General features: G+C 49.1%; 1 protein-coding gene across 3 annotated transcripts in view; it reads left to right on the top strand.

The window, feature by feature from the left end:
* Positions 1-10,232: 10,232 nt before the first annotated feature.
* The window catches only part of NF1 (neurofibromin 1), a 75,841-nt gene continuing 60,332 nt past the window's right edge, over positions 10,233-25,741 (top strand). The window contains exons 1-7 of one of the 3 annotated variants that reach the window (XR_011005498.1): positions 10,233-10,472; positions 18,624-18,767; positions 20,258-20,341; positions 21,993-22,183; positions 24,604-24,710; positions 24,963-25,030; positions 25,269-25,344. Coding sequence is in view for 2 of the 3 variants with exons in the window: in XM_068210704.1 (XP_068066805.1) it covers positions 10,413-10,472; positions 18,624-18,767; positions 20,258-20,341; positions 21,993-22,183; positions 24,604-24,710; positions 24,963-25,030; positions 25,269-25,344 (730 nt within the window). In the remaining variant the exon portion in view is untranslated. The remainder of the gene's footprint in view (positions 10,473-18,623; positions 18,768-20,257; positions 20,342-21,992; positions 22,184-24,603; positions 24,711-24,962; positions 25,031-25,268; positions 25,345-25,741) is intronic. The other 2 variants (XM_068210704.1, XM_068210705.1) reach the window with 2 other exon arrangements.

The raw sequence follows: 25,741 nt of genomic DNA, 5'->3' as shown, positions 1-25,741 counted from the left end.
ACGTGTTGTTGTGTGCCTGGTGACTGCGAGCAATATTGGCACCACTGTGGCCCTGGAGAGTTTGCAGTCTAAACAGACAAAGCAAACAGCAGTTGGGAGGAGGAACAGGGGGATGAGGCCACTTTCTCAGGGTCATCATGGAGCAGTCAGGAGCATAACTGTGTGATTTTCCCACAGGCACCAGATAAGGCTGCCTCCTTTCCTGGAATTCTGGGCTGTCATTTCTCTCTCCCCTTTTGTCCATTGCTCTGTGACCTATTTACCATTGCTTCTTGTGAAGAATTTTAGGTGATTCTAAACTGATGTACATCGGGTACTTAAGGGGTTAATTTGTAAAGGTCTGCTAAAAGAATGTGCAGTGGAAAAGTTGCACAGATGGAATATCAGACCATGGGAATTTTTTCTCTGGTTTTTTTTTGGTCTCGTTGGGATTTTACAATTTTTGGAGCACATCTTTGGGTAAAATAAATAGAGCACATGGCTCAGTGTATGGGGGAACTCAGTGCTTCCATGATGAGTAGCTGCGCTGAAATAATGGAGACAGAAGTTTGGGGTTGATCCTTTTAGATTCAAACCATCCCTTCTCTGTAAGCCAGCCATGGGTGCCTTGTAAGGGAGCTGCTTGCAGAAATATCTGTGCTAAATTTACCCTCTGAGGGTACAAGAGGTCTTATCCCAGATGGTTGAAGTGACACTGAGAGTTTTGAGCTGTCCTAAATGAGGGCAGGGGCAAAGGAAGCTCTGCAAGTGCTGAGGAGCCGGGTGCTCAGTCCTCCTGGTCCCATCAGGCATGGGCCAGAGCAGGCTGGGATTGGGAAGCTGGTGTAAGACCAGAGGAATTCAAAGCACTCACATAACAAGTCAGAAAAAGGGCTGTGACCTGGCCAGCTCTGCGTGTACAGATCACAAGACAGCAGAGAATGTTCTGAATTGTTCCAAACCTGAATGCTTTTGTGTTGATATGAAATATTTACCTATTTTTTAAAAAAATATCTGACCTAAGGCAGAACTTTACAGTGGTTGCTGCTAACCTGGGGTGCAAGCAGTAATAAACTGCTGAACAATGGAATGGAAAGAATATTTTTTGTTGTGGGGTTTTTTTGGTGGTTTTTCAAATGTTTTGGCATTGGACTATCAGGACTGTGCAAACAGGGAAAATCAATGGCATGGAGGGTGTAAATAAATAATCTATAAATTCAATTTATAGAAAAACAGGTTGTGTTTAATAGGAAAAACAAATGGGATAGACTCCCTACATTCTGTAGAGCAGATCAGTAAAATAATCAGGACAGAAGAAGTCCTGTCTCCCAACAAGCTGTTGGGAATTGCAGGGCTGTGTGTGACAGCTTCTGCCTGGAAACAGCCGAGGCTGCATTCCTGCTGCGGGGAGTTGGGAAAGAGCAGGTTGCTTATAGATAAAGAGTGTTTGCTCACAGATCAAACAGCTCAAGGTGGGCCTGAGCTGGTGTTGAACTGAGCTTGAAAATATTTGGGTGGCTTGTGCCCAGCCCTGTTGCTACAGGGAACACATGCAGAGGACCAGGAAGGAGGTGCAGCATCTGAGAGAAATGGACATCCTTTGAAAGTGGAGGCTGGGCAAGGAAATTTCTCCTAGTCCCCATTTGTGAGTTTTAAAAATGCTGTAAATAGGCGTAAGGGGAGAGAGCACAGACCCTTCCCTTCTGCGGTTCCCTGAGCAAGTGTGGCTGTGCTTGCCCAGTGTGTGCAGGGTAAGGCTGGTGTCACCCTCGTGGTGACACCCCGTGCACAGACACACAAGGCAGCTTTCAGCAGAGCTGGCCGTGCTGTGCCTTTCGGTGATGGCCTCTCCAGATCTGGCTGACCCCAGCTCTCTGTTCCTCACACTCCTGTGCAGGTGTGAGTGCTGGTCTGCTCACAGCTTTCTGGGGCTGGCAGAACACTCCGGGAAGAGACACGGTTAAACTAACTCATACTGCAAATGGAGCTGTGATCGTGTGCATGGGCCTTATGAGAGCACAGCCCATTCCACAGGGTAAAGGAATAAGCCACAGCACCACAGACCCCTCTGTTTGGCTGCCCCACGCCACAGGCTTTGTTTCTTTATGTCTATTCCTAAACAGCCCTGGGTACAGAGGCACCAGGGCTGTGCCTGTGTAATTCACCTCCTGCATCACCTTTCTCTCCACTGCACATCTGGCTCTGATCAGCCAGCCAGGGTCACTCCAGTGAGTCTGAGAGCTCTTAAGGGAAGGCCCTGCCCTCTGCATTAACGTAATTGCAGGTTATTTGTGAGATTCCTTCCATGGCTTACTTCCTGAAGGTCTGGCACAGAAATCTGGTTTTGTAATTTGAGCTCTAACGAGTGGCTGGATGTAATTATGGGCTCCATTATCCCAGCAGCCTCTGTAGCATGGAAAATAAAAGCTCAGTGTTGCCACTATCACTGAGAATACAGCAGTTGGCAGCTAATAATTCCCTTGTGCAAGCAGTGTGCAGGCAGTGTAGGACCCAGGTTCACTGGGGCCTGCTCTGGTCTGTTTGTAAATGTTTCCCAAAAAAGGCTGACGAGATTTCTGGTTATACTCTCCTTATAGCTCTCCTGAAGGCACAGATTGCACACAAAAGGTGTAACAGGTAAGATTAATAGGTTCCCCACTAAAGCAAAGCAGGATTTGCGGGAGCAGAATTTACCTTTCTGCCAGGTGTCATAAATGGGGACGAGCTGGACCCAGGGACACTGGGATCAGCTGCAGAACAAAGGGACTCATGACTGGCTGAACTCCGCGTGTCAAGGCAGCTGAACACTGGGAATGGCTCTGGGAATGCTCTGGTCACTGGGAAAAGGCTGCTGGGAACTAAAGCCATGGGACAGAGAGCACATTCCTGCCAGACCTGACATGGAAGGCAATCTGCAGCCATGCTCCAGGGCTGCATCCTGCTGCAGACGGGTCAGCTGCTGCCGAGCTCCGGGGAAGGGCCAGGCCAGGAGGGGCCCTGCTCCAGGGCAGGCTGCCGCTCGCCCTCCAGAACGTTGCCTGTTCCATCTTTTCCGGGTTGCAGGGATAGAACTGCTTTCTGGTTGGTGCCTGTGCAGCACTGATCCGAGGGGTCTGGGATGCAGTGGGAGCCTTGACACGTCCCTGCAGCACAAACAGCGTGTCTGTAGTAAAGGCTGAGTTACACAACTGGGGTGGAAGGTGATAAAGCCACCACGTGGAGATCAGGCAGACTTACTCACACTCAATCTAAGTGTAGGTTCTAATCTTTAAACTGCAGTTGGAATCCCTTCCATGCTGCTGGGTCAAAGCCTTCCAGCTCCCACATGGTTCAATCCAGGCCCTTTTTTGGGCTGCATTTGAAAGCTGTTCGGCCATGACTCTGTCAAAAAGACGGTGAAATTTCCTTTTTTCTCCTTTGAGATCCATATATGGAAGTAAAAGATGAATTGACCACTTGAATCCTGCCAGTCTAACACAAGAAAATATTTTTAATGCGATTTCATTACACTATTTAGCTGGAGGAAGTTTGTATGCTACACAGGTGTAACCTTTTCCTTTCCTTCCTTATTGAGCCTGGAAGCATTGCCCTCTTGCCTTCTTTCTGTTGGAGCTGGCTTTTTCTGTCATACTGCATACTCTGAGAGAGCTTGGCATTTTTCCCTGCCCTCTGCAGCTCTGGAATGCTTTCTTGCTGTTTCTTAACGCCTGTTATGACTGCAAGTAAGGCAGAGGCGGTGCCTTTGTTTCGCTGCTGCTTTTAAGTCACATGATGATATTTGGGGAAACTGTGGACCTGCAGCACTGCAAAATCACACCCACAATGAACAACGAGTCCAAAAATGCAAAGCGGGTTAATGAGTCCTTAAAGGGTCAGGTTCAGGTTTAGGGCAAGGACAGTTGTTAATGGCCAGCAGTGTGATTCTTCAACTTTGTCATTGCCCATGTGGCCAGAGAGTTAAAAAAAAAAATACGAAGACTGGATCTGTGTCTGGATACAAGCTGGGAGCTCACCAGGAAAGTGCAAATGTAACCGTGGTGTTCACAAGAGGAGCATGGCCCTGGGTGAGCTTTATCCCCAGTTTCCAGCTCCATTTAACAGCAGCTCAAAGACACCATGACCAAGGCCTCTGTGCTGCACAGCATTATTTGGAAGCCCAGCAAAGCATGTTTTATCCAAAGGATGTTGCCATGTACCATCCATCCAAACCACTGGATATCTACTGCAAGTAAGCTTTTTTAAGGTTTTATTTTAGAAAAGCTTGTGTGGGCTTAAGCAGCAGTTGCAATTAAATAGGGCAGCATCAGCTAATGGCATGAGTCATGGGGAGGAAACTGAGCAGCAGTTGGGGAAAACTCTTCAGTAACAAAGAGTCTTTAGATTCATAAATTCATACAGGCTGACATGAGGCTTACACAGAGGTTGTTTAAGAAGCAGAAAATTCAATTCTGGTCTTGACATTCTTCCAATTCTTAAAGACTGACCTTTCCATCAGACAATTCCTTTCCCTTGTCAGTCCCTCCCCTAACCTGAGTACTTCAGAAGACAGAGCAGGGAGGAAAAGCAATCTCTGATGGCCGGGCTGCTCTGGTGGCTCTTCTCCCCAGTGCACTGCACCCATGCTTAAAGTACGTTAAAATGAAGCCCAGGTGTCCCGTGTGTGAACCTGCAGGTCTTTGCTAACCACTGACTCCACCCGTGCCAGTAAATGCCATTTCTGCCCCCAGCCCTTTGGTCAGAGCTGAACTGGCAGGAGCAGTGCTGTGGTGCCAGCAGGGCTCAGACCCAGGGTGCTGCAACAAAGGCCATGCCTGATGGATGTGCTGATGGTACTGGACCCACATCCTGGCTCCCAGACTATGTGATTATGTTCTCAAATCAGCTGATCTGAGACATCATGCCACTGAACTGAATGGGACTTGCACAGGTTTTTACAGTGTCAGGGGGGAAAGTGTCAGGCCCAGTCCCGTATTGTGCAGAGACTGGTTTTAATTCCATGGGTCCCCCGGGTGATGGGCATTCCCTGGGGCTTCTTGGGTGTGAGCAGCCTTTGGGAGCTGATCACGAGGCACTGGAAGGCTTTCTGGAGACAAGCACTCAGACGAGTTTAATGCGATTTTAGGAGAATTCTGCGTTGCTTGCAGTGGCTCCACTGCAGGATGCAGAGGAGATGGGAACTAAGAACAAGCTGAAAGCTCCTCTTGCTGGCCCTGTGGTGCGATAAACAAGAAAGGAAACAAAATGTCAGAGAGAGGAAGTGATAACCTCGAATTATCCTTTGGGGCAATGTTCTAATCTAGGCTGAACTGATTAGTCATCCAGAACAATTAATATACCGCTCTATAATATTTAAAAACTTAACCTCTGCAATGACTGTCATATGTGGGGATGGCATTACTCACTAGGGAAGGGAAAAGTAGATACACAAAATGATCTCATTCTGCTGAAGTCTTTAGAACATGAACACATGCACTGGGAATGATTGTGATCAAACAAACTTCAACCGGGACTCACAAAGAGCTTGTTTATAGCTCCAAGGCAAATGGGCAGACACTAACAGGGCTGTGTCCCTTTCCCGTGCAGGCAGCAGCCTCCATTTCAGAAAATATACTGTTCCATTAAGTGCAATTAGAATATCTGAGCTCTTAGGAGGCCCTGGTAATAGACTGTTTCTTTTATCAGATCAAGTACCGGGGATTAAACTCCTGGTGTTTTGCATCCAAATGAGATTTCTACTGGAACAGAAGTACTTGCTTTTAGAATTGATTGTGTGAAACATCATGTACAATTTGAATGATCCCTTGATGACCGGACTTTCTGGGATAGAAGTTCCAATGTGAGTATTTTGTACAGAATCCCCAATAGATCATTTGCTGGCTCTGTTCTTGTTTAACGGATCCTGTTGCTGTCAGGGAGGAACTGGGAAGCAGAGAACACAAAGGAAAACCCGTGGTCTGCCCTTAAGAAAAGGTTTCTTCCCGTTTTGCTGCAGATCCGCGCGTGCGGGCTGAGTCAGTGAAGCGCGTCCCGGGAAGAGCGCCTGGATCCCCACGGCTGGCGGATCGAGCAGCCGGGCTGTTCTCTGCAGCCAGCCCGAAGCTCTGGGCGTTCGGCGGCCTCTAATGCCCTCTGATGGACGAAAGCATGGGAGCGGCGTGCTCGGAGCCCGCGGGGAGCTCCGCGCTGTCTCGGCGGAGGCAGGGCTGCAGCCCCTCCGGGCCGGCGCCGGGAGCGGGCCCGCTCCGCGGTCACCCCGCGGGTTTGAGGGGTTTGCAGCTCGGGGTTAGGCCACGTCTTACTAAAACCTGCAGATCCTTTCCTTCCTCCCTTCCTTCCCCCTTTACTTAGGTTCGTTTGCTCGGCTTCTCTTAAGAGCAGGCGAGAAATGCTTTTGACCCCGATGGCAGATTTGGCACAGTTCCCCCACAGCGACACCCCGTCCGTCAGGAACTGCGATCCAACCTGTGCCTTACAGAGGAATGCTTCCAGAAGGGATGGGAGCTTTCTGGACCAAAGCAGATAAATAGAAATTGAAAAGTATCACTCAGCATGTTTGAGCCACTGCTGGAGTGCTGACAAATGCTGGTGAAAATGAGAAGCTGGGATGGGAGGAATGGAGAAAAAAAAATCAAAGGATGAAACAGAGACTTCAGGGAGTCAGAAGGAAAAAACGTTAGTAAATAAATAATTTGAGTTGAAAACACAAAATACAGGAAAGCAGAAGACAAAGATGTAAAAGGGGGAAAAAATCCATATTCTCTGGCAAGAAGCCAAATGTCACCTCCAAGAGCCAGTTCAGGTGTAACACCAGAGAGGCCCAGATCTCCCGGGTGCAGTGTAGGTGATGCTCAAGAAATGAACTGAATCTGAAAGGGTAAATGCAGCAGAAAGGAAGGAAATGCTGCAGAGCTTCTGCCTTTGGAGGGGACTCTGTTGGAGGTGGGGCTGTTAACTGATGGTATCTGTGACACAGGATCAGCACCTTCACTCCGGAGCAAGGACAAAGTGTGAGCTGAGAGTTCCCTGAGGTTTTCCTGCAGGCCTGGCCAGGTCATTTCCTATGTATGCCTCGACCTTCTCATCTGCCTCCTCATCCTCTAGCTCAGGCAAAAAGCAGAAGTGCCAGAATTCCTCCAAGGAACTGATTCAAGGGGCATTTTCGGCTGGATTGAAAACATCCGTGGCTGGAAATTTCACAAGGGGGACTCTTCCTATGTAGATAAATTTCCAACTCACTTTATGGCTTGGCTGCTCGGCTCTAAGCCTCTGCTGAGAGGGAACAGAGACATGGCAGGGACTTCCCTGTGCCATGTGCCTCCTACCACTAGTGCCACTTTGACAGCCACAATGGGAAAGTTTTAGTGAGGAAAAGCCACTGGCATTCACAGCAAAACCTGACAACACTCTGTGGATGCCTTGGGCCGCAGTTCCTTATTTTAGTTCACACAGAAGCTTAAGGGAGTGCATGAAAAAGTTCTTGCTAAAGTGTCCTTAAAATTCCACAAGCAGGAGGCTGTCAAGAGCTGCTGAAGAAATGGTGCCACCACTCAGAGTTCTCAGGAGCTGGGGAACTTGGAAAGGTTTATTCTCCAACAACTCCCAGTTGGCTGTTCCAGACTGTCCTGTCTCTGCCTGGAGGAGGGAGGGCAGAATCAGGTGGGGGTCACAGAGCCACTGGCAGGGTCTGGCACAAAAATTAGTAGTAGAGCTGCTGTGGGGGTTTTGGGGACAGCAGTGGGAGAATGGGTCTCCAGTCTAAGTACTGGCTGAAATTTTTCAAGGAGTTTGGGGGAACACCATGAGAATTTCCAACATTGCCATTCAACCCCTTTGTCTAAAATCTGTGAATACTACAGCAAATCTTGTTTGCTTTTAGGGAACAGATTTGCTTTGGGAAAAACACTGCCAGAAGCAGGAAGAAGCACTGTTTGTTTTGTTTAGTACATTTTGAAGGGAAGAAATAGCCTGTCCTTTTCTACCTCAGTCAGGAGTTCCCAGGATGCTTCTCTCTGATCTAATCATATCACCCTGGTTTCTTTCTGGCATTTTGGGACATGTTTTCCGTAACCATATCAGCCAGCTGAAGCCCTTTCCTGCCCCTACACGAATTATGATTGTTTAGGTTTTGGCAGAACGTAGAGATCCCTGTGGCTGGATTGCCTTCAGTGGAGATTATTCCTGCCTGACTGCTGTGGGACACTGAGGGGCAAACACAGAAACAGCTGGGAAAGGAGACGTGACCAGAAGGGCCCAGTGGGGTCGGTTCTGCCCCAGCAGGGAGACCCAGCCCTCGGGTTTAACTGTGAATAATAAACCTTCCTGGGGAAGGGCTCTGCTCCACTGAACCCTGGGGTGTTTTGTGTTCATCTCTGTGTGTTTGGTGTTGGTGTTGTGTGTTCTCTGCCTTTGCACTCCCTGTGACAAAGCCTTATTCTTCAACCACTTAATTGTTTCTTTTTCCTAAAATAAAATATTTGCAATTGATTTTTGTCTTTTTATAAAACATCTGCTCTTCAAAAATTTGCTGTCGCCCAAGTTCCTGGATTTGATGCTAGAGTGCAATGGAACTGCTTGTCCTGTAAATCCAAATTACAGGATTTCCATTGCTCATTATTTACAAGGAAAGTTAACTCAGGATAAATTTGATATTGCTGTTGCTGGTAGTAATTCCTGTGTGCTGTGATAGCAGCAAGAGTCTCTGAGTCACATCGAGGCCGTGACTGAGGGGGGGACAGAAATTCCCTTTGATTCTCCAGTTCTTCTGCCAATTTTAAATCCTCTGTTCCAGAGCCCTCACCTCAAGCTGCGTCTTTATTTATATCATCAGAATTTCAAGGTGACTCTGGTATGAAAGAACATTATTTTGTGCTTCTGTCTACCCAGAAGGAAAACAAATTAACCTTCCCAAGAAGGAAAGTGGAAGTGGATGTTTATTTCGGTGCATCCGACTTTTCTGAGTCACCGAGTAAACAGCTGGCTGTGGCTGGAGTGACCGGGCTGGGGGCGAAGGTGCCGCACTCGGACCTGGCGTTACTGCCACAGTTCTGCAGTGACACTTGCGACTAACAGAGGAGGTCAGGTTATGGAAACAGCCGGGTTTGTGTTTGACAGGTAAGATACAGCTGTGCATCCCAGCCTGAGACAGCAAACCTGCGGGCCAGCGCTCGCGCTAGCGCTTGCAGGGACGAAGCATCGGCCGAGGCTCCCGTCCGCGGGGAGCGGCGATGCTCCCGCCAGGCGTGCGGACACGCGGGAGCGCCGCGCCCGGCGGCAGGGAGGAGCGCGCTGCGCCCCGGAGGGCGATGTGTCCGTTCCGGCCCCCGGGCCGCGCCACGGACCGGCCCCGGCACGGACCGGACCGGCCACGGACCGGACCGGCCATGGACCGGCCCCGGCACGGACCGGCCCCAGCATCGACCGGCCCCGCCACGGGCCGGACCGGCCATGGACCGGACCGGCCACGGACCGGCCCCGCCACGGACCGGCCCCAGCATCGACCGGCCCCGCCACGGGCCGGACCGGCCATGGACCGGACCGGCCACGGACCGGCCCCGCCACGGACCGGCCCCAGCATCGACCGGCCCCGGCACGGACCGGCACCGGCATCGACCGGCCCCGGCACGGACCGGCCCCGGCACGGACCGGACCGGCCATGGACCGGCCCCGGCACGGACCGGCCCCGGCACGAACCGGCCCCGGCACGGACCGGCCCCGGCACGGACCGGCCCCAGCATCGACCGGCCCCGGCACGGACCGGACCGGGCACGGACCGGACCGGCCACGGACCGGCCCCGGCACGGACCGGCCCCGGCACGGACCGGACCGGCCACGGACCGGCCCCGGCACGGACCGGACCGGCCACGGACCGGCCCCGGCACGGACCGGACCGGCCACGGACCGGCCCCGGCACGGACCGGACCGGCCATGGACCGGACCGGCCATGGACCGGCCCCGGCACGGACCGGACCGGCCATGGACCGGCCCCGGCACGGACCGGACCGGCCATGGACCGGCCCCGGCACGGACCGGACCGGCCATGGACCGGCCCCGGCACGGACCGGCCCCGGCACGGACCGGACCGGCCATGGACCGGCCCCGGCACGGACCGGACCGGCACTGACGCTGCTGCCCCGCCCCGCCCGGCCCCGCCCCGCCCACGGCGGCCCCGCCCCCACTGGCCCCGCCCCGCTCCCGCCCGGCCCCGCCCCGAGCAGGCGCTGCGCACGCGCAGGAGCGCGCGGGGCGGGCGGGGGCGGCGCGCAGGCGCAGTGCGGGGCTCGGGGTGCCCCTGGCGCGGCGGGCGCGGCGGCGGGGGCGGCGCGCGCTCCCGCTTCCGGTGAGGTGTCATGGCGGGCCCCGCGCGCTGAGGGCCCGCGACACCGGCACCGCCCGCGCGCACCCGCCGCTCCCCGGGCGGGCGGCGGCGGCGGGACATGGCGGCGCACAAGCCCGTGGAGTGGGTGCAGGCCGTGGTGAACCGCTTCGACGAGCAGGTAGCGGGGGCGGCGGCGCGTCCCCCTCCCCGGGCCGCGGGGAGGGCCGGGGGCGCGCGGCGGGGGAGCGGCCCCGCTCCCCGGGCGGAGCGGGCCGTGGCAGCGCCGCTCCTGCCGCCCCCCGCCCGTGCCGGGGCCGAGGCCCCGGGCCCCGGCGCCCTTTGTGCCGGGCGGGCCCGGGGCGGGGCCGCGCTGACCCCGGCAGCCCCCGGCAGCCCCCGGCAGCCCCGCGCTGCCGCCGCACGGGGGTCCCGGCGCTGCCGGGCCGGCCGCTCCAGGTGCGGCGCATCCGTCCTTGTGCCGGCAGCGGCGGTGAGGGGGGCCTGGCTCCCCCTCGCTGCTGCTCCCCCGCCTCGCCCGAAGTGTCTCTGCTGTCCGTGGACATTCCTGTGACATTCACTCCTCGCTTTACATCATCTGGCGCTCCTGAGGGGCGGCAGAGCCTCGAGGGCGAGCTCAGGGAGCGCTGGCGGCGCTGCCGCGGCGGTGCCGCCCGTGCCCCCCGGTGCAAGGGCGATGTCGGTGTGCAGCCCCAGCCCCAGCCCCCGGGCACGGCTCTGAGCCCTCAGGAGGCGGCTCCGGCCGCTGCTTTCTGCTGCGCTGAGGGATATTTACAGCTCCTCGCAAAAGTCAGCGCTAGTAGCTCGGAGAAGGATTTTCTGAATGGAAGGAAGAGGGATTTGTTGGCCTTGGACTTTCTATTTCTCTGGCCCACCAGCGGGAGCTGCTTACTGGGATTAAGTGGGCGACTCTCAGTGGGACTAAGCTCAGTGCTTACACTCCTTCCCTACTGCCAGGGTGCTTTTCTGATGTGAGGTAGCTCCCTTAGGCTCAGTGATCGGTTCCTGTGCTGTCTCATTTTGCCACACTGTGAGTGCAGCCCTCGTGTCACAGGAGGTCCAGCTCTGTGAGACCCTGCTTGGTGTAAATCCATCAAAAGCGTGGAGCTGCTCCTCCGGACTGAGCCTTGTTCTGTGCTGCATCTGCCCCTCGGTGCTGCTGGGCTTCAACACCCTGCTGAAAGATGTGCCCTGGCGCAAAAAAACCCAGCTGTTTCTTTTTACATTTATATGAAGCTTATTTTGAAGAGGAAAATACCAAACTTTGTCTTTTGACATTATAATGAGGCAGTTTTTTGCAATACATTATAGACATATTTGCATCGTTACCTTATTCTCACCCTTGAGTCATAGATCATTTTTTCCAAAAGCTTAGAAAACATAGGATTGATTTTGCTCCTAATAATGCAAGAAAATATTTTTGATGTACTGGTGTTAAAAGGCCCTGAGCTTCTCCTCTTCTTTGTGTATATTGTGGAATTGGGCTTGCCAGCATCTGTTAGGAGTTACAAACTTAGAACAGAATTACTTTCTGTACTTTTTCTGGCATGGTTATGGATTAGGTGTAGGGGAGGAGTCCTCTCTGGACAGGAAGAAAGCTATTCTGATTCTTGAGATGCTGAAATAGTGGAGTTACAGTGATAATATGCATCAAGTGCATCACCGTCGGTCACAGTCGTGGTGTGTGATCAAAATATACTGAATATATGCAGATGATTTCAGTGGTGTTCATGCAGCTGTGAGGGTTTGCATCCTGTGTCTGCCTGAAGGCAGGACCTGTGGATTCAGCACCAGGAGCACTGCTTGGCATGTCAGGGTGGGCTTGAGTGAGGAGGGGGACAAGGGCAGCTCGGGTCCGTTGTGTTTTGGTTTTTCTGCGCGGGGAGGACAAACTTTTCCAGGGTCTCTTCCTTCCTTTGCAAAGAAGGAAAGCGTAACCATCTTTCCTCCCAATTTACAGATGTAGACAGGCTTTTCATTCATTTGCTGAGTGCTTGAATTCATTTTAGGAAAGATGAAACAGCAAGCTGAGAGGATGCTAATCGGTATTGAAAACAAGGGAAATCAGGGCAAACCAGTCTGCTCTGGTCTGCTCTTGTTTGTTGTTATAAATGCTGCTTTAACCAAAAACTGCTTTTGTGTGTACAATTCTGTGGGCCTGGAGTGACTGGCAGGCAGAGTTTTGTGAATTAACCAGTGCCTGGCTCACGGAATAAATCCTGGAGCTCCTGCCAGTCCTGCCCTGTGTTCCAGTGAGCCCTCACCTGCTGCAGGGCTGCCCCCAGGCTTCAGCTGCTGCAGAAGCTGCTGCTGGGACCTGTGAGACCTGGCCACACTGACAGAGAGCATGGGGAGACCTCTCAGCAGAGCCTGCACTTAGTACTAGTTATTGTATTTTTCAAAACTTGGGGTGACCAGGATAAAATTAGACTGCAGTAGCACAAAGAGCCTGGAAATGTATGGAATTCCCTGTGATTTCAGACATAGTCAGAGCTTTGGAAAATAAAATTCTGTTTTTCCTATGGAAATACTTCCAGTTTTATGTTTTCATAGTGCTTTAAGTGTGTTACAAAGTGAAATCACAGGAAGGCTGGCACAGCACTGGAGGAGCTGTGAACATAGCTGGAGGAGTCTGACTGCCCAAACCATTTATATCTAGATTGGTTTAAAACTATCAGATGTATTAAAAACTATTAATCCTTTATAAACTTGTGGCCATGTAAGTGGTTATTGTGGTTGAGTGCCCATCCCTGGAAGTGTTCAAGGAATGAGTGGATGTGGCACTCGGTGCTCTGTGCTGTGACAAGGTGAGGAGCAGTCACAGGTTGGACTCAAGGGATCTCGGAGGTGTCTTCCAACTTTAATGATCCTGTGGTTCTGTGATTCTGATATGCTTTAAAGAAAGAAGACCTTTTGTTATGTGGATTTTGGTTTAGGCTTCCCATTTGCAGTTCATGAGGTGTGATGGCTCTCAGTTAAGAAAGTGCATAAAAACTGGAAGTCGGTGGTAATGTTCCATTCTCCCTTTAATTAAGAGGTCTAGGCTACCCCGGAGTCCCCCGGGGTGGCCCTCAGCTGGCTGGTCAGGAGGTGCCTGCATAGCGTAAGTAAAATCCCCACCAGGAAGACGGAAGGACTCTGAGCTGCTGGAATCCGAGCGGGTTTATTGAGGATTCATCGAAGGAGCAGGGAGGCAGAAATAGGAGCAGGGAGACAAGCACACTCAGGGAAAGCAGACTTGAGAGCCCCGGGGAAGGAGAGGCCAGAGTATGTAACTGGGGAGGGAAGGAGGAACCAGGGTACAAATGATCCAGTGGGAAGAGGGTGTAAGGGAGGAACAGGGATGGGGTAACATAAACTGGGCCAAGGAGGGAAAAGGGAGGGAGTGGTTTACAGAGGGAACCATTAGGAGCAACGAGAACAGAGAACTTTCCAGAACTTGGGGAGATGACAACCACAAACGGACAGGTGATGGGCATGTGCTCATTTGCACTGGGGGGCAGAGGACTCTGGGGAAATGCCTTATGCTAAACGACCGTAGTTTCCCATGGCATTCCCACACTGTCCTCCCCATGGGCACATCCCACAAAAAAGTATGAAATTAAAGCAAATATTCCCTCCTCTGTTGACTTTTCTCCACAGTGTTTGAAATCTGTGCAGAATCAGAGACCTGCAAAAGCAGTGGTTGCAGGTACCAGCTCTGGTTTTCTCGTGGCTTGTTAGGAAATGACTCGTAGCAATGGGATGTACTGTGAGCTGTTCCCTGTGCTGTGCTGACTTGCCCCCCAGGGATGTACCTGTGCTGGGAGGTGAGGCTGGGCTGGGCAGAAGGTGCAGCTCCTGTCCACGGCTGCTGTGTGTGGGGCAGATTGTCCCGGGAGCTGGGGCTGAGCCAGGCTGGAGCCCTGCCCTGCAGCACAAGGCGTGCTGTTCCATCTTCCCCGGAGCAGAACCTGCAGTGGCGTCGGTGTGATGGCTCTCGGAGTGTGTGCAGTGGGTTTGCAGCTGAGCTGCTGCTCTGCACCGCGCTGGAGCCCAGGGACAGGGAGGGAGATGCCCAGTGCCACAGGTGTCACCTGGCTGCAGTGAGGAGCTGCTGAAAGTGTCCAGGTGACCCGTGGCCCTTCCTCACCTAACACAGTGTTTGTGTTGGCAGGATGGGTAAATATACGACTGGTCACAGCACCAACGTCCAGTTCACCTTCTGACAATGCTTTATTTTTAGAGCAGCCTATATTAAAAACTTGTAGAAGTTATGTGTTCTTGGGAATGCTGAACTGCGAGGTTCTTTTCAAGGATAGTGCCTCTTTAGCAGACGTGTGTTCATAGAGGGGAGGAAAGTGCCTGTTGATTTAGAGGGATTTGTGTCTGGTTCTGACAGTGCTGATGCTGAGGAGGGGTGGTGCTGTGGGGATTTTCTGTCACCAGTACGTGTGTGTCTTACAGTCTGCTGAAAAGTTCCAAGAAATTGTTTGGAAGGATGAACTTAGGTGGGTTTTGGGTCTGTTAAGAATAGCACTAGGGTTTTTTTCCTAGATGTTGTGTGTTTCGCTAGACTATTAAGTACCAACTCAGTACAGTTGATTTTAACTTTGTGTTCATTAATTACAAGTGATAAAGCAAAATCCATTGCTCAGTGTAGCTTTTCTCAACAGCCTGAGTGCACAACTTACAGACACTCAGGCCTGTCGGTGGTGGTAGTTGCAAACCAATGTCCATGTTCATATAACAAAAGATTGGACCTTCTTGCATCAGACTAGAGAATACCTGAAACAGCTATTGCTAATCATTCACAGGCATGAAAAACACCCATTTTTTTCTAAATAATAAGTATCTGTGACCAAGGCAGGATTCCTTAAACTGAATATTTTTGGCTAAAAATAAAAAAACCCAAACACTAAATCTCTTTTTTCTTTCTCTGTCTCAACGATTTACAGTTTGGTAGCTGTAAACGTTCCAGATTTCGTCTACCTATTTTGTCTTTGTCCACTGCATGAAATAAGGCAAAATTTAGACCCAAGTGCCATTGTTCCCTGTCCTCTGTGGCTTGTTTGAGCCCTGAAGGAGCCATCAGGCTGCATTAGGGCGAGGGAGGGCGTGTGGAGCCCACCTGGGTGTGGGCAGAACGTCCAGCCTGGCTGGCTGCTGCTTCCTGTGTCTGGTGAGAGGAGCTGGGCTGGGGCAGTGCCTGTCCCTCTGCGCTCTGGGCTGAGCTCAGAGCAACGCATGTCTTCAGAGTTTGGAGCCCCAGTTATATTTAAGATTTGTGCTCTAATTTCTGTTTCTAATTCAAATAGCTCTACAGGAAAACATTTGTTAGTATTTATTTTTTTTTTAATAAAATCAAAGTAAATGAAAATAAAATTTCAGCTTTCCCCCCCTCCTTTGTGTTTAGATTAATAGATATTTGTAGAGAAGTAAAGTGGATTCTCTTTAGTCACTCAGCACTGGCACTGCATTCTATGAGGGGAAATAAAATGTTCCAAAGTGTCAGAGTGCACAAAGAAAAGAGCTGAGAAATAAAAACCCCCAAAATAACAGTGCTAATATTTCCTTTTTGTATAGTTTCTTATTTTAAATGATAATATAAAAAGCATTTTTACGTCTAGGTGACCTTGTTGTAGTGGCTGTTGTGGCAGGAAGCTCCAGAAGTGTGTAATGTGATGTTTCTCTGGCATGGGGCACACAGAACTAGATCTATGACACGATTTCTTTGAGAGGCTCTTCTCAAGTGTTTTAGCCCTCAGTGGTATTGAGCTTTGCTGCTGCTGTCAGCACAGAGACTTGAAAATTCAAATAAAAAGTACTAGCAATACTGAATTTTTAAATTAAATGTATCTATCATCCTCCAATGACTTCCAAAAATGCATTGTAAAAATAACATCTGACAGTGAAAACAAAGATTGAGTCATAAATGCTGTTTATTCTGCTTTTCCAGGGGTAAAACGAGCACACGCTGTTGTAAAGCCCTGCGGTCCAAACTGCCTGGGAGTCACAAATTCGAGTGGCAATGAGCTGGATTGCCCCACGGGAGTTGTTGCTCTGGGTGTCTTTGCAGGCAGAGTCCCAGCCCTTGTCCTGGAGGTGCCGCAGCTCCCGGAGCCCGTCTGGGTCTGGTGCTCCTCAGGGACCTGCTGCTGCTGCTCCGGGGTCTTTGGTCTGATCTGGAGTGCCAGGACCATCTTTTTCCTTCATTAACAGTCAGCTATTCTCTTAGGAAAGACCAGCCAATGTCCATAGGGATCCTAGTCCATGGTACCAAAAGAATTGAGCTTGAACCCACACCAAAGCTCAGCTTCTACAGAGAGGGAGTCACCCCGTGGCATCGGAGCAGGACAGTGTGTCAGTGGCCTTTTCCCTCCCAGGGGACAGGCTGGCTCAGGCACACTGCATTCAGAACTGTTGGACAAAGGTGCTCCAAGCTGGGGTTCTTCAGCACCATTCATCTTGCATTTTAAATCTGGGCATTTGGACTTGCCCCAGCAGAAGGTGGTGTCAGGTGGCTGCAGGGGGGCAGTGGGGAGGGCGTCCTTCCAGAGTCACCAGCCTGGGGGTGCCTCCTAAGGCACTTGGCAGCTATAAAGCTGATTGTAATTCCTTGGAATCCTTCTGTTACCCTCTCTTAAGTTCTCTCTCTCTCTGATAATCTTTTCTAATGCACAAATATTACACCATGGCGCTTCCACTGAGCTATTGCTGTCTTTCAGAATACACCTTTATTCACAATTCTGGTCAAAATTGGTTAAAACTTTTAGTAGCAATTCAAGCTCCTATGGATAGGGAATTCCAAGGTCACACTTGAAAATACAAATGGCATAAATATTCCTGTATTAGTTTGCTTTTAAAAAATATAAATCCTGAGTAAAACGATTGTTTCTGAAGAGTGGTGGCTGGGAGCGGGCAGGGGGAGTGGGTGTGTGCCTGGGAAGTGACTTGTTTGTGACCCCTGAAGAATTTGGGTACAGGCAGGAAACAAAGTGCCCAGTGTTCACAGGGCAGCAGGAGCATCCTGGGGCTGTGCAGTCGCTCTGAATCTTCTCTTGCTGGGAAGAGATGGATTTCGGGTCTGGTTTTGACTACTGCCTGTTGGGCAGGTGCCGCCGTGTCCACCAAGAGTGTTCCTGGTGCTTCCCTGCCGGCTCCGTCCGCGCTCAGGAGAGCGGAAGGGCAGCTAGGGGTTGTGAGCCTTCCCTCGCAGGCACCGCCGGCGACGGTGAGGGAACCGGGAGGAGACAATCCGGGCTGTGTAAATCCAAGGTTTACTGCTGGCTCCGGGCAGCTCCTGCTCTCGGGTACAGCACTGGAAAACCCCGAGGAGAACGGAGCAGCCCCTTTTCTTAGGGCTGGAAACAAGGCAGGGGTTTGGCTGTCCAGCGGGGGGACAGAGGGGAGCGGGACGTGAAGTGATTGACAAGCAGGACAACACATGGGGCAGCTGAGGAGGGGACACCCCTGGCCCTTGGCCAACCACTCAACGCCCTTCCTGGAAGCTTCTAGAGAGAGGGGCTGGAGAGTCCAGTGACAGACAAGGTGCCAGGGAGGGGCTATGGGGATTGACAAGGAAATTTCTAGGGATTTGGGAGGAGTGGGGATGGGAGTGACATTCAGGGAAGGGGAGACAACTTGGGATGAAACCATAAACGAGGGAAAAACAGGGACAAACCAAATAACACCATACAACAGGCAGGGACAGGTAACGTGTGGCTCACAGGTGCTCCAAGCGTGTTTGAGGCTGAGGTTCATCTCTGGGGGTGTTTGTGGGGGGACCCCAAAGATACCCATGTCCGTGGGGGCTGCAGGCAGGGCCAGCACTGGTTCCTCCTTGGCCAGGCCTGTCTGGGACAGAGCAGGGGACACACATGGAGCAACTGCTTCCTTCCAGCTCACCTGCTCTGGGAGCTACTGGGGTTTTCCTCCCCTCACGTCCCAAGATGCATTTTTTTTCTTGCAGGTATTAGCCTTGGATGATTTTTGGTCTTTAATAAGCCCGTTTTTAAAATAAAGACTCTTTTCTTATAGTTCTGTCTCACATTTTTCTGCTCCTTTTGATTGCTTTGACATCCAGGTTGTAGAAAATTTATCACAAAATAGAGGTTTAGTTTCAGTTCAGAAAAATGAACAGGTGAGTTAAGCATTGTGTTTTATAGATAACCAATGGAAAGATAAATGTAGAGAAGATGAAAGAATGTGTTCACTGCTGTGTCTTGTAGAATGTTTTTCAAGGTGGTTTCTGGTGTCTCACAAGTTTTTAACCCGTCTTTAAAGCTGTAAATTTCAATATGAAAAAGCTTACAACAGTTCTCTCTTGTAGCTTCCAATAAAGGCTTGCCAGCAGAATACCCACACCAAAGTCAGCACGGAGCACAACAAGGAATGTCTCATCAACATTTCCAAGTACAAGTTTTCCCTGGTCATCAGTGGTCTCACCAATATCTTAAAAAATGTTAATAACATGGTAAGTTTTCTAATTTTGCATTGGTGATTTTTTTTCAAATAGTTGTTATTTATTTCTATTGTAAAATCTGCAGAGAATTACTTGAAATTTAGTCAATTGTTGCTTGCCTTTTGCACATACTTTGTTCTGAAGTTCACCAGCAGCATCCATCAGAGCCGTGTTCCACAGAAAGGCATTGGGACTTTGGGGCAGGGAAGGGATTTAAAACTTGAGCTGTTTGGATTTTCTAGGCTGCCTGGGTGTTTTACTGTGTGTCTGTGTATATGAAATAGATGTATTTTTTAACAACCAGATGAGTTTCAGTCAGAACCTTTGCCATGAGAAAAGTTTAGTTCATTGAGTTTTGAATCCATGTAATTTGGGATCATTTGGAATCTCCCCAAACAGGTAACAGAACTGGCCAGGCTCTGGCAGTACTTTTTTATGGTTTTGGAGATATTCTTTGGAGTGAGCCCTTGGCTCTCAATTGTACAGGGATGTACATCTGCTGGAACTGCAGAGGACTGATAAAATGAGAAAATAGGTTGCCCTGCTGCTGGGGATTTTAGACTGCTTAAAGCTACCTATAATCCCTTTGGAGAGAGAATTTATTTTAATTAAACTCTACAGGCATGAGGGAACGTGTTGATGTGCAAGGTGGATGGCTGATAAATGAGAAAACTCTACAGTTAAAAGAAGTTTCTGTATGTAATACACAGATTTTGAGAGGAAAGACCTAGCTGAAAGTGTCAATTAAACAGTCAGCATTTGCTCTGAGGAGCAAGTCTGAATGTTTGTCCTGTGTGATGGTCTGAGCTTCTGTGGGAATCAGCAATAACTGGGAAGGGTTTCTGTAGCTGGAGCACACCAACCCAAGAGACACTCAGTCATAACAGTCTTGGTTTCAGAAAGAGTCTCAGCTGAAGCCTGGGCTGAGGTGAGCCACCCCTGCCGTGGGGTAAAATAAACTTCTCTGGGTGACTCTGACAGGTGCTCTGTCTGTGGGCGGTTGTACCAGTATGTTTTTGGCTGAGTCTTTCCTGCTTTGTTTTGCTGTTTTAATATTGCTGGAGGCAGTGGCTGTTGTTGGCACAGGACTGGGTGCTGGCTGGAACACCCGAGGGAATCCTGCCTGTGTCTGCAGTGGGGCATCCTGCACGGAACTGCAAAAGAGTCAGCACTAACTGATCCCAAAATAGGTTCTGAAAGGTGGAACCCACATTTCTGAGCAGCCAGTGGGCCTGATGGAGGTGAGGGGCTGCAGGGCCCCTCCAGTCTTACTTTGCAGGGGCTGTTCCTTCCTTATTGCATTTGGCATTGAGACTGGACAGAGATATTTCTTTAGTGATAAGGTCTTAATTCCTATTTTAATCTGACTTTTGCTGGCTTTATGTCTAAACTCCAAACCAGAGCAGTAATGGAGCCATAATTTACTGTGCCACTTTGCTGCTTCCCTTTCATTACATTAAAGTCAAAGATCTGTGTCTCAGATGAATCCATTCTACTTCTAGAGAATATTTGGAGAAACTGCTGAAAAGAATTTATATCTATCTCAGCTGATTATCTTGGATACACTGGAAAAATGTCTGGCAGGGGTGAGTAGGCTTGCATAAGTAATTCTAACTTGGAATCCAATGGGTTGGAGAATACAGGTCAAATGCTTGTGTATCTGTTGTTACTGGTACTAAAAACTCATCAGATTTAGAGCAAAACAGGATTAATGCCATTTAAAAATACTAAAACTTCCTATAAATGCAAGTAGTTGATGTAATTGATGCATTAATGATTTGGAGGGTGCTTTTTATTACCTAAAATTAATGGTCTTTTTTCCTGTTAAAAGTAGCAGAGGATTCAGTACAAGTTTTTCATTTTGTGCGACTTAGTTCTCTGTATACAGTGCTGAGTTTTCTTTAAATGTCTTAAAACTTTCATTTGTTGAAGTAATTTTCCATGTGCTTTTATACACAGCAGAAACTTTGCTGCCACTACTCTAGAGATGATTTCTGCAGGTGTTTCCTAGATTACATTAGTTAACCATGTCCAAATCTCCACTGGGAGTGCAGGCCTGAGGTTTCCAGTCAGAGCTGCTGCAAGGCAGTTTGCGGGTCCCTTTGGGAGGAGAGTGTGCTGCTTGTACAACTGACTGTGCTGAGCTGGAATTGCAAAGCCAAACTTCACTGAGAGCGAGATTTGCAGTGGTTTATTCTATTAACGTGAATGGGATTTTATTTTTAAGCTGTATTCAATTTCCAGCTTTTACAGCTGAGGAAAACACCTCTTTTTGGCACTTTTTGTCTTTGATGCATCGAGTCAAAAGAACAGTTTGAGTCAAAAACCCAGAATTTTAACTTCAGAATTTAGTTATTTTTAAATACTTCTTCTATGCATAATGTTTGAAACAGTGGTTTTCCTGATAGATCATCATATTTAAATAGCCTAAAATTGTGCTGAATGTTTCTTGCTCTGTCACTTGAAATGAGAGCATTTTGAGGCAGAATATGTTAAATCAGAGTGAGCCAAAGCTCTGTACAAAGTGTGTTGTGTTCTGTGGTATCTTCAGATGGATTTCTTGCTCAATGTTTCATCAAGTTCTCATGGCAACAGGACTCAGGTCAACTAAGTGGGAGTCTGAAACTTCCCAATTCCCTATGGAGAACTCATTGGTAGAATTTTAGAAAGCTTTAGTGCTGACCCTTCTGTTAAAACTTGCTCTTAGTAGAGCAAAGTTTCACTTTGAATTCTTCTGTAAATAGTTTCCTTATGTCTCACACTGTGCAAACTGGCAAAAATTAGATTTTTCTTTTGCGGGGAAATTAAACCATTTTTGACTCGTATAGAGCAATTCCCGGTAAGAGCGAGGGAGAAGCACCTCTTTTTGGTTCATTTGTAATATAAAATACTTGCTGTCAAACTATGGCCACCAAGCCCCTAGCCAAAGGGAGGTGAGGTGGGCTTTGCCCTTTAGCCCTCCCTGGAAGCCGAGGTAGGCAGTGCTGTCCTGCTCCTCGACACAGAGCAGCAGGGCACACGTTCACCAGCACAAAGCTGTGCTGCTTCAGAAGCTGGCCGGTGTTTTGCTGGGATCGATCAGCCTCGTGTCCTCAGCTGAAGGCGTGGGGTGCTTTGGCTGTGCTGGGGAAGGAGCCTCTCTGTGCAGGTCGGGAGGTTGGAGCCAGGCCCCGCTCGGGGCAGGCGCTCCAGGCTTTGCCTCCCGAGCAGAATTCAGGGAACGCCGTTTGCCTGCAGCAACCGAAGGACACCATGCGCCTGGACGAGACCATGCTGGTGAAGCAGCTGCTGCCCGAGATCTGCCACTTCATCCACACCTACCGCGAGGGCAACCAGCACGCGGCCGAGCTGCGCAGCTCCGCCTCGGGCGTGCTCTTCTCGCTCAGCTGCAACAACTTCAACGCCGTCTTCAGCCGCATCTCCACCAGGTACTGACCACTGCTGCAGCCCTGGGGAGGGGCAGCATGGGCACTGCTGCCTGCAGCCCTGGGGAGGGACAGAGTCTGCACTGCTGCCTGCAGCCCTGGGGAGGGGGACAGCATGGGCACTGCTGCCTGCAGCCCTGGGGAGGGGGACAGCATGGGCACTGCTGCCTGCAGCCCTGGGAGGGGCAGCATGGGCACTGCTGCCTGCAGCCCTGGGGAGGAACAGAATCTGCACTGCTGCCTGCAGCCCTGGGGAGGGGCAGCATCTGCACTGCTGCCTGCAGCCTCAGTCTGCCACCAGCTGCAGGCTGTTCAGAGGAGCTAATGCTTTAAATGCTCTTTAATGGGGTAGTTCTCAAGTGGAATGCCCTCAACCTTTCACAGTTTTACTTGGGTTTCAGGTTATAAAATGAACTCGTTTCAACCCCATCCTGGGTTACTGCTGGCTGCGTTTATTGCTTTTTTTAATCTGCTTTCAAAAGTACAAGTGAAAATAGTGAATGAAAATAATGCAGTGGAAGAAGTTGAACAAGTTCTTGTGGGTGCAAGGTGTCTTGGAAAAAATAACGCTGAAGCTAATGGTTGTATCCATTTTCTTACAAATTTAGAATGAAAATTGGTGATTGTCCACAGCTTTGCTGGAGCCCCATGGTTGTTTTCCTGCTAGGAAGATTTTATGTTAAATCTGTCTTATGCCTGAAGGTGACAAACAGCTGGGCTGTTAGTTGTTGGAAAAGACCCATTTGTCTTCTGTCTGACTTGAGTTTCACAGCACATTTGCTGTAAAAATAACTGGATTTTCTGCTTTTCTAAGTAAGAAGGGAGACAGGCCCAAAATTTCCATCTATTTGCTCTTTTTGCTCTGTTCCAATTCCTTCTGATGCTTCAGCATTTGTCAGTCCACAAGAGTGGTGTGCTAAGCTTTTTATTACTGAAATACTTTGATGATTTTTGAAAGGTGCTTGACTTAGCTTAGCTATTGTCACACAGTGTTACAGTTGACATCATTCTTGATTTATTAGAAGTGGAGCTTGGGCAGCCTTACATGGTCACATAGCAATGAATGAGCCAATTTAATTGAAACAAAGATTTATATTTTCCTCATATATTTATATATTTATTTGGAAAATGTTTGTGTTTTAGAAATCAGTCTAAAATGATTGAGTAATTTGAAATTTAAAGTATTTTCAAAGTTGTTACGGAGCCTTTAATAACTCCTATTTCAAGAACATAGACTTGGCAGCTAGCATGGGGGATGTGGTTTTACTCTATCGATTGATAGTGTTTTGTTGTTTATGGAAAGGGAAACAATTTCTTTTACTCCTTTTATTGGAAGCATTTTTCGGTTGAAATGTTTTGAGAATCTTTGAATCTAGTGGCTGGATCTGTGTGCATTTGTATGCCTGTAGCATGGTTTGTTCCCCCTCTCCAAAGTCCCCCTCAGCATCCCTTTGAGTTGGAGCAGAGTGCTTTTCCCCTAACCTGTTTTCCCTTGCAGATGGCTTGTACAGCAACAGTTAAATGTTTGACCAATTGTTGCTGGTCTCCACAGGGGTCAGCCTGCTGCCAGTCAGCACTGCTGATCCCTGACCTGGGTTTCCTGTTTAGGCATATTTCTGGGCCTTGCACAGCAGCTGGGGGATTTTTGGCATGAAAAGCACAGCAGTGGGGACCTTCCCATTCCCAGCGAGGGCTGTTAAGTTTCCCTGGCGCTGAAGACATGAAGAACTGCTTTTGTGTCTAGTACTAGAAACCACATTCCATGTCTGAAACACATCTGTAGCCTTGGAAGGAGCCTTGGCAGACCCGAGTTTGTGGGAACAGATGCTGTAGTGATCAGTGGCTTGGTGTCTGGGAGATGCTGAGTAAATTCTCTCAGACACCAGTGTGGAAAGATGCCGCTGTGTTTAAACTGGTGTGATTAAACTTCATCCTGTGTGCTCAGGCCAGAGAGATGTGGAGCAGGAATGGTTGTAGCTCACTGCAGCGATGTCCAGTACCATCAGGCCCTGCTGCGCTCCGAGATCTTACCTGGGGCAGGACCTGCTGTGAAGGAGCAGTAGCCTAAAGGTGTCAGGAGCCCATGACTTCAGTGTTTGGTTGAAAAGATGACAAGGTTACTGCCACAGGAGGGTGGATAACAGGAGGATTTAGGCAAATCTTGGGCACACTCAATCCAGAGAAGGTACTGGCATCTTGTAATACTCATCACTGGTTTTCTAGCTCCATTTTCAGTATGAGGGTGGCACAAGACTGTAATATTTAAGTCCTAATCGTGCAAGATCTTTTATTTCTAAATCTGGAAATGTTTATCTGAGATAATGGAACATTCCCCTGCTATTGAAATGTATAATCTCACAGGTGTGTTCATACCTGTCTGACAAGATCTGATGGAAAAGTTTATTTACTTTGTGTATTTTCAGATTGCAGGAACTGACTGTTTGTTCAGAAGATAATGCTGATGTTCATGACATTGAACTTTTACAGTACATCAGTGTGGATTGTTCAAAACTCAAGCGACTCTTGCAAGGTATGATCTGAGACTGTGTTTTGGAATATTTCTATTTTAATCTGGTTAGTCAGAGATGGCACAGTGCAGTTGATATATCTGGGTTTTATTGCCCTGTTTTACTCCAAGCAGTCATGTATTTACTGAAATATTTAAAAGTAGTTAAGTACCATTAAAACATTGATTTGAAAACTGCTTTGCATTTCAAATATCTTGTATAACCTGTTTAGAACAATTTTCTGTTCTAAATGCAGAAATGTTTTATCTTTACAGAGACTGTATTCAAGTTTAAAGCTCTTAAGAAAGTAGCTCAGTTAGCTGTTATCAACAGTCTTGAGAAGGTAAGTGTTCAATACTTCTGTTTCATTCCTTATTCACAGACTTTTTTCTAGTTTAGGAATAGTTGCAATTCAGCAATTTACTATAAAATAAAAATTGCTGCCTCCTTTTGATGCAAATATGTTTTACAAGAAATTTTGAGTGATTAGAATTAAGAATAAAACCTCTCTTTGTTTAAATGTGTAATTTAGTGAAATTGTTGAAGTTCTGGAAGGTGAAGGTGTTTCCCATTATCTGCAGGCATTTTGGAACTGGGTGGAAAACTATCCTGATGAATTCACAAAGCTGTACCAAACCCCCCAGACTGACATGGCTGGTAAGGCATAACACATGACACTCTTCAAGGCTGGTTTCTCAGACATCCCCAATGCATTCACTTGCATTTTATGCCCTCTTTGCTCCTCGTGCAGCCTGCAAATAAACAAATTTCTGTCAGCCTTTGTCAGGGCAGGCAAGAGTATGTTCCTGTCTGTTTTCTTTCCCGACTCCCCTCTTAAAAGAGATTAATTTTGTGCTTCACAACACAAAGAAATAATCCCCAAAAGATGGAGTCTCTTTAAATTTATATTTTTCATCTTGATACAGGGTAAAAACTTAGAGAACATCACCTTTACTTGTCTCTAGTGAAAGAGAGAGGAGAATTTATATTTTCGGGTAAACCATGTCTTTAACTGGGTTGAGACCATTTGATCCCCAGTAGCATGTCAGTAATG

Source organism: Anomalospiza imberbis, chromosome 20 (genome assembly GCF_031753505.1).
Source record: "Anomalospiza imberbis isolate Cuckoo-Finch-1a 21T00152 chromosome 20, ASM3175350v1, whole genome shotgun sequence".
NCBI lineage: Eukaryota > Metazoa > Chordata > Aves > Passeriformes > Viduidae > Anomalospiza > Anomalospiza imberbis.
The sequence above is the reverse complement of the archived record's forward strand: the minus strand, read 5'-3'. Positions and strand labels throughout refer to the sequence as shown.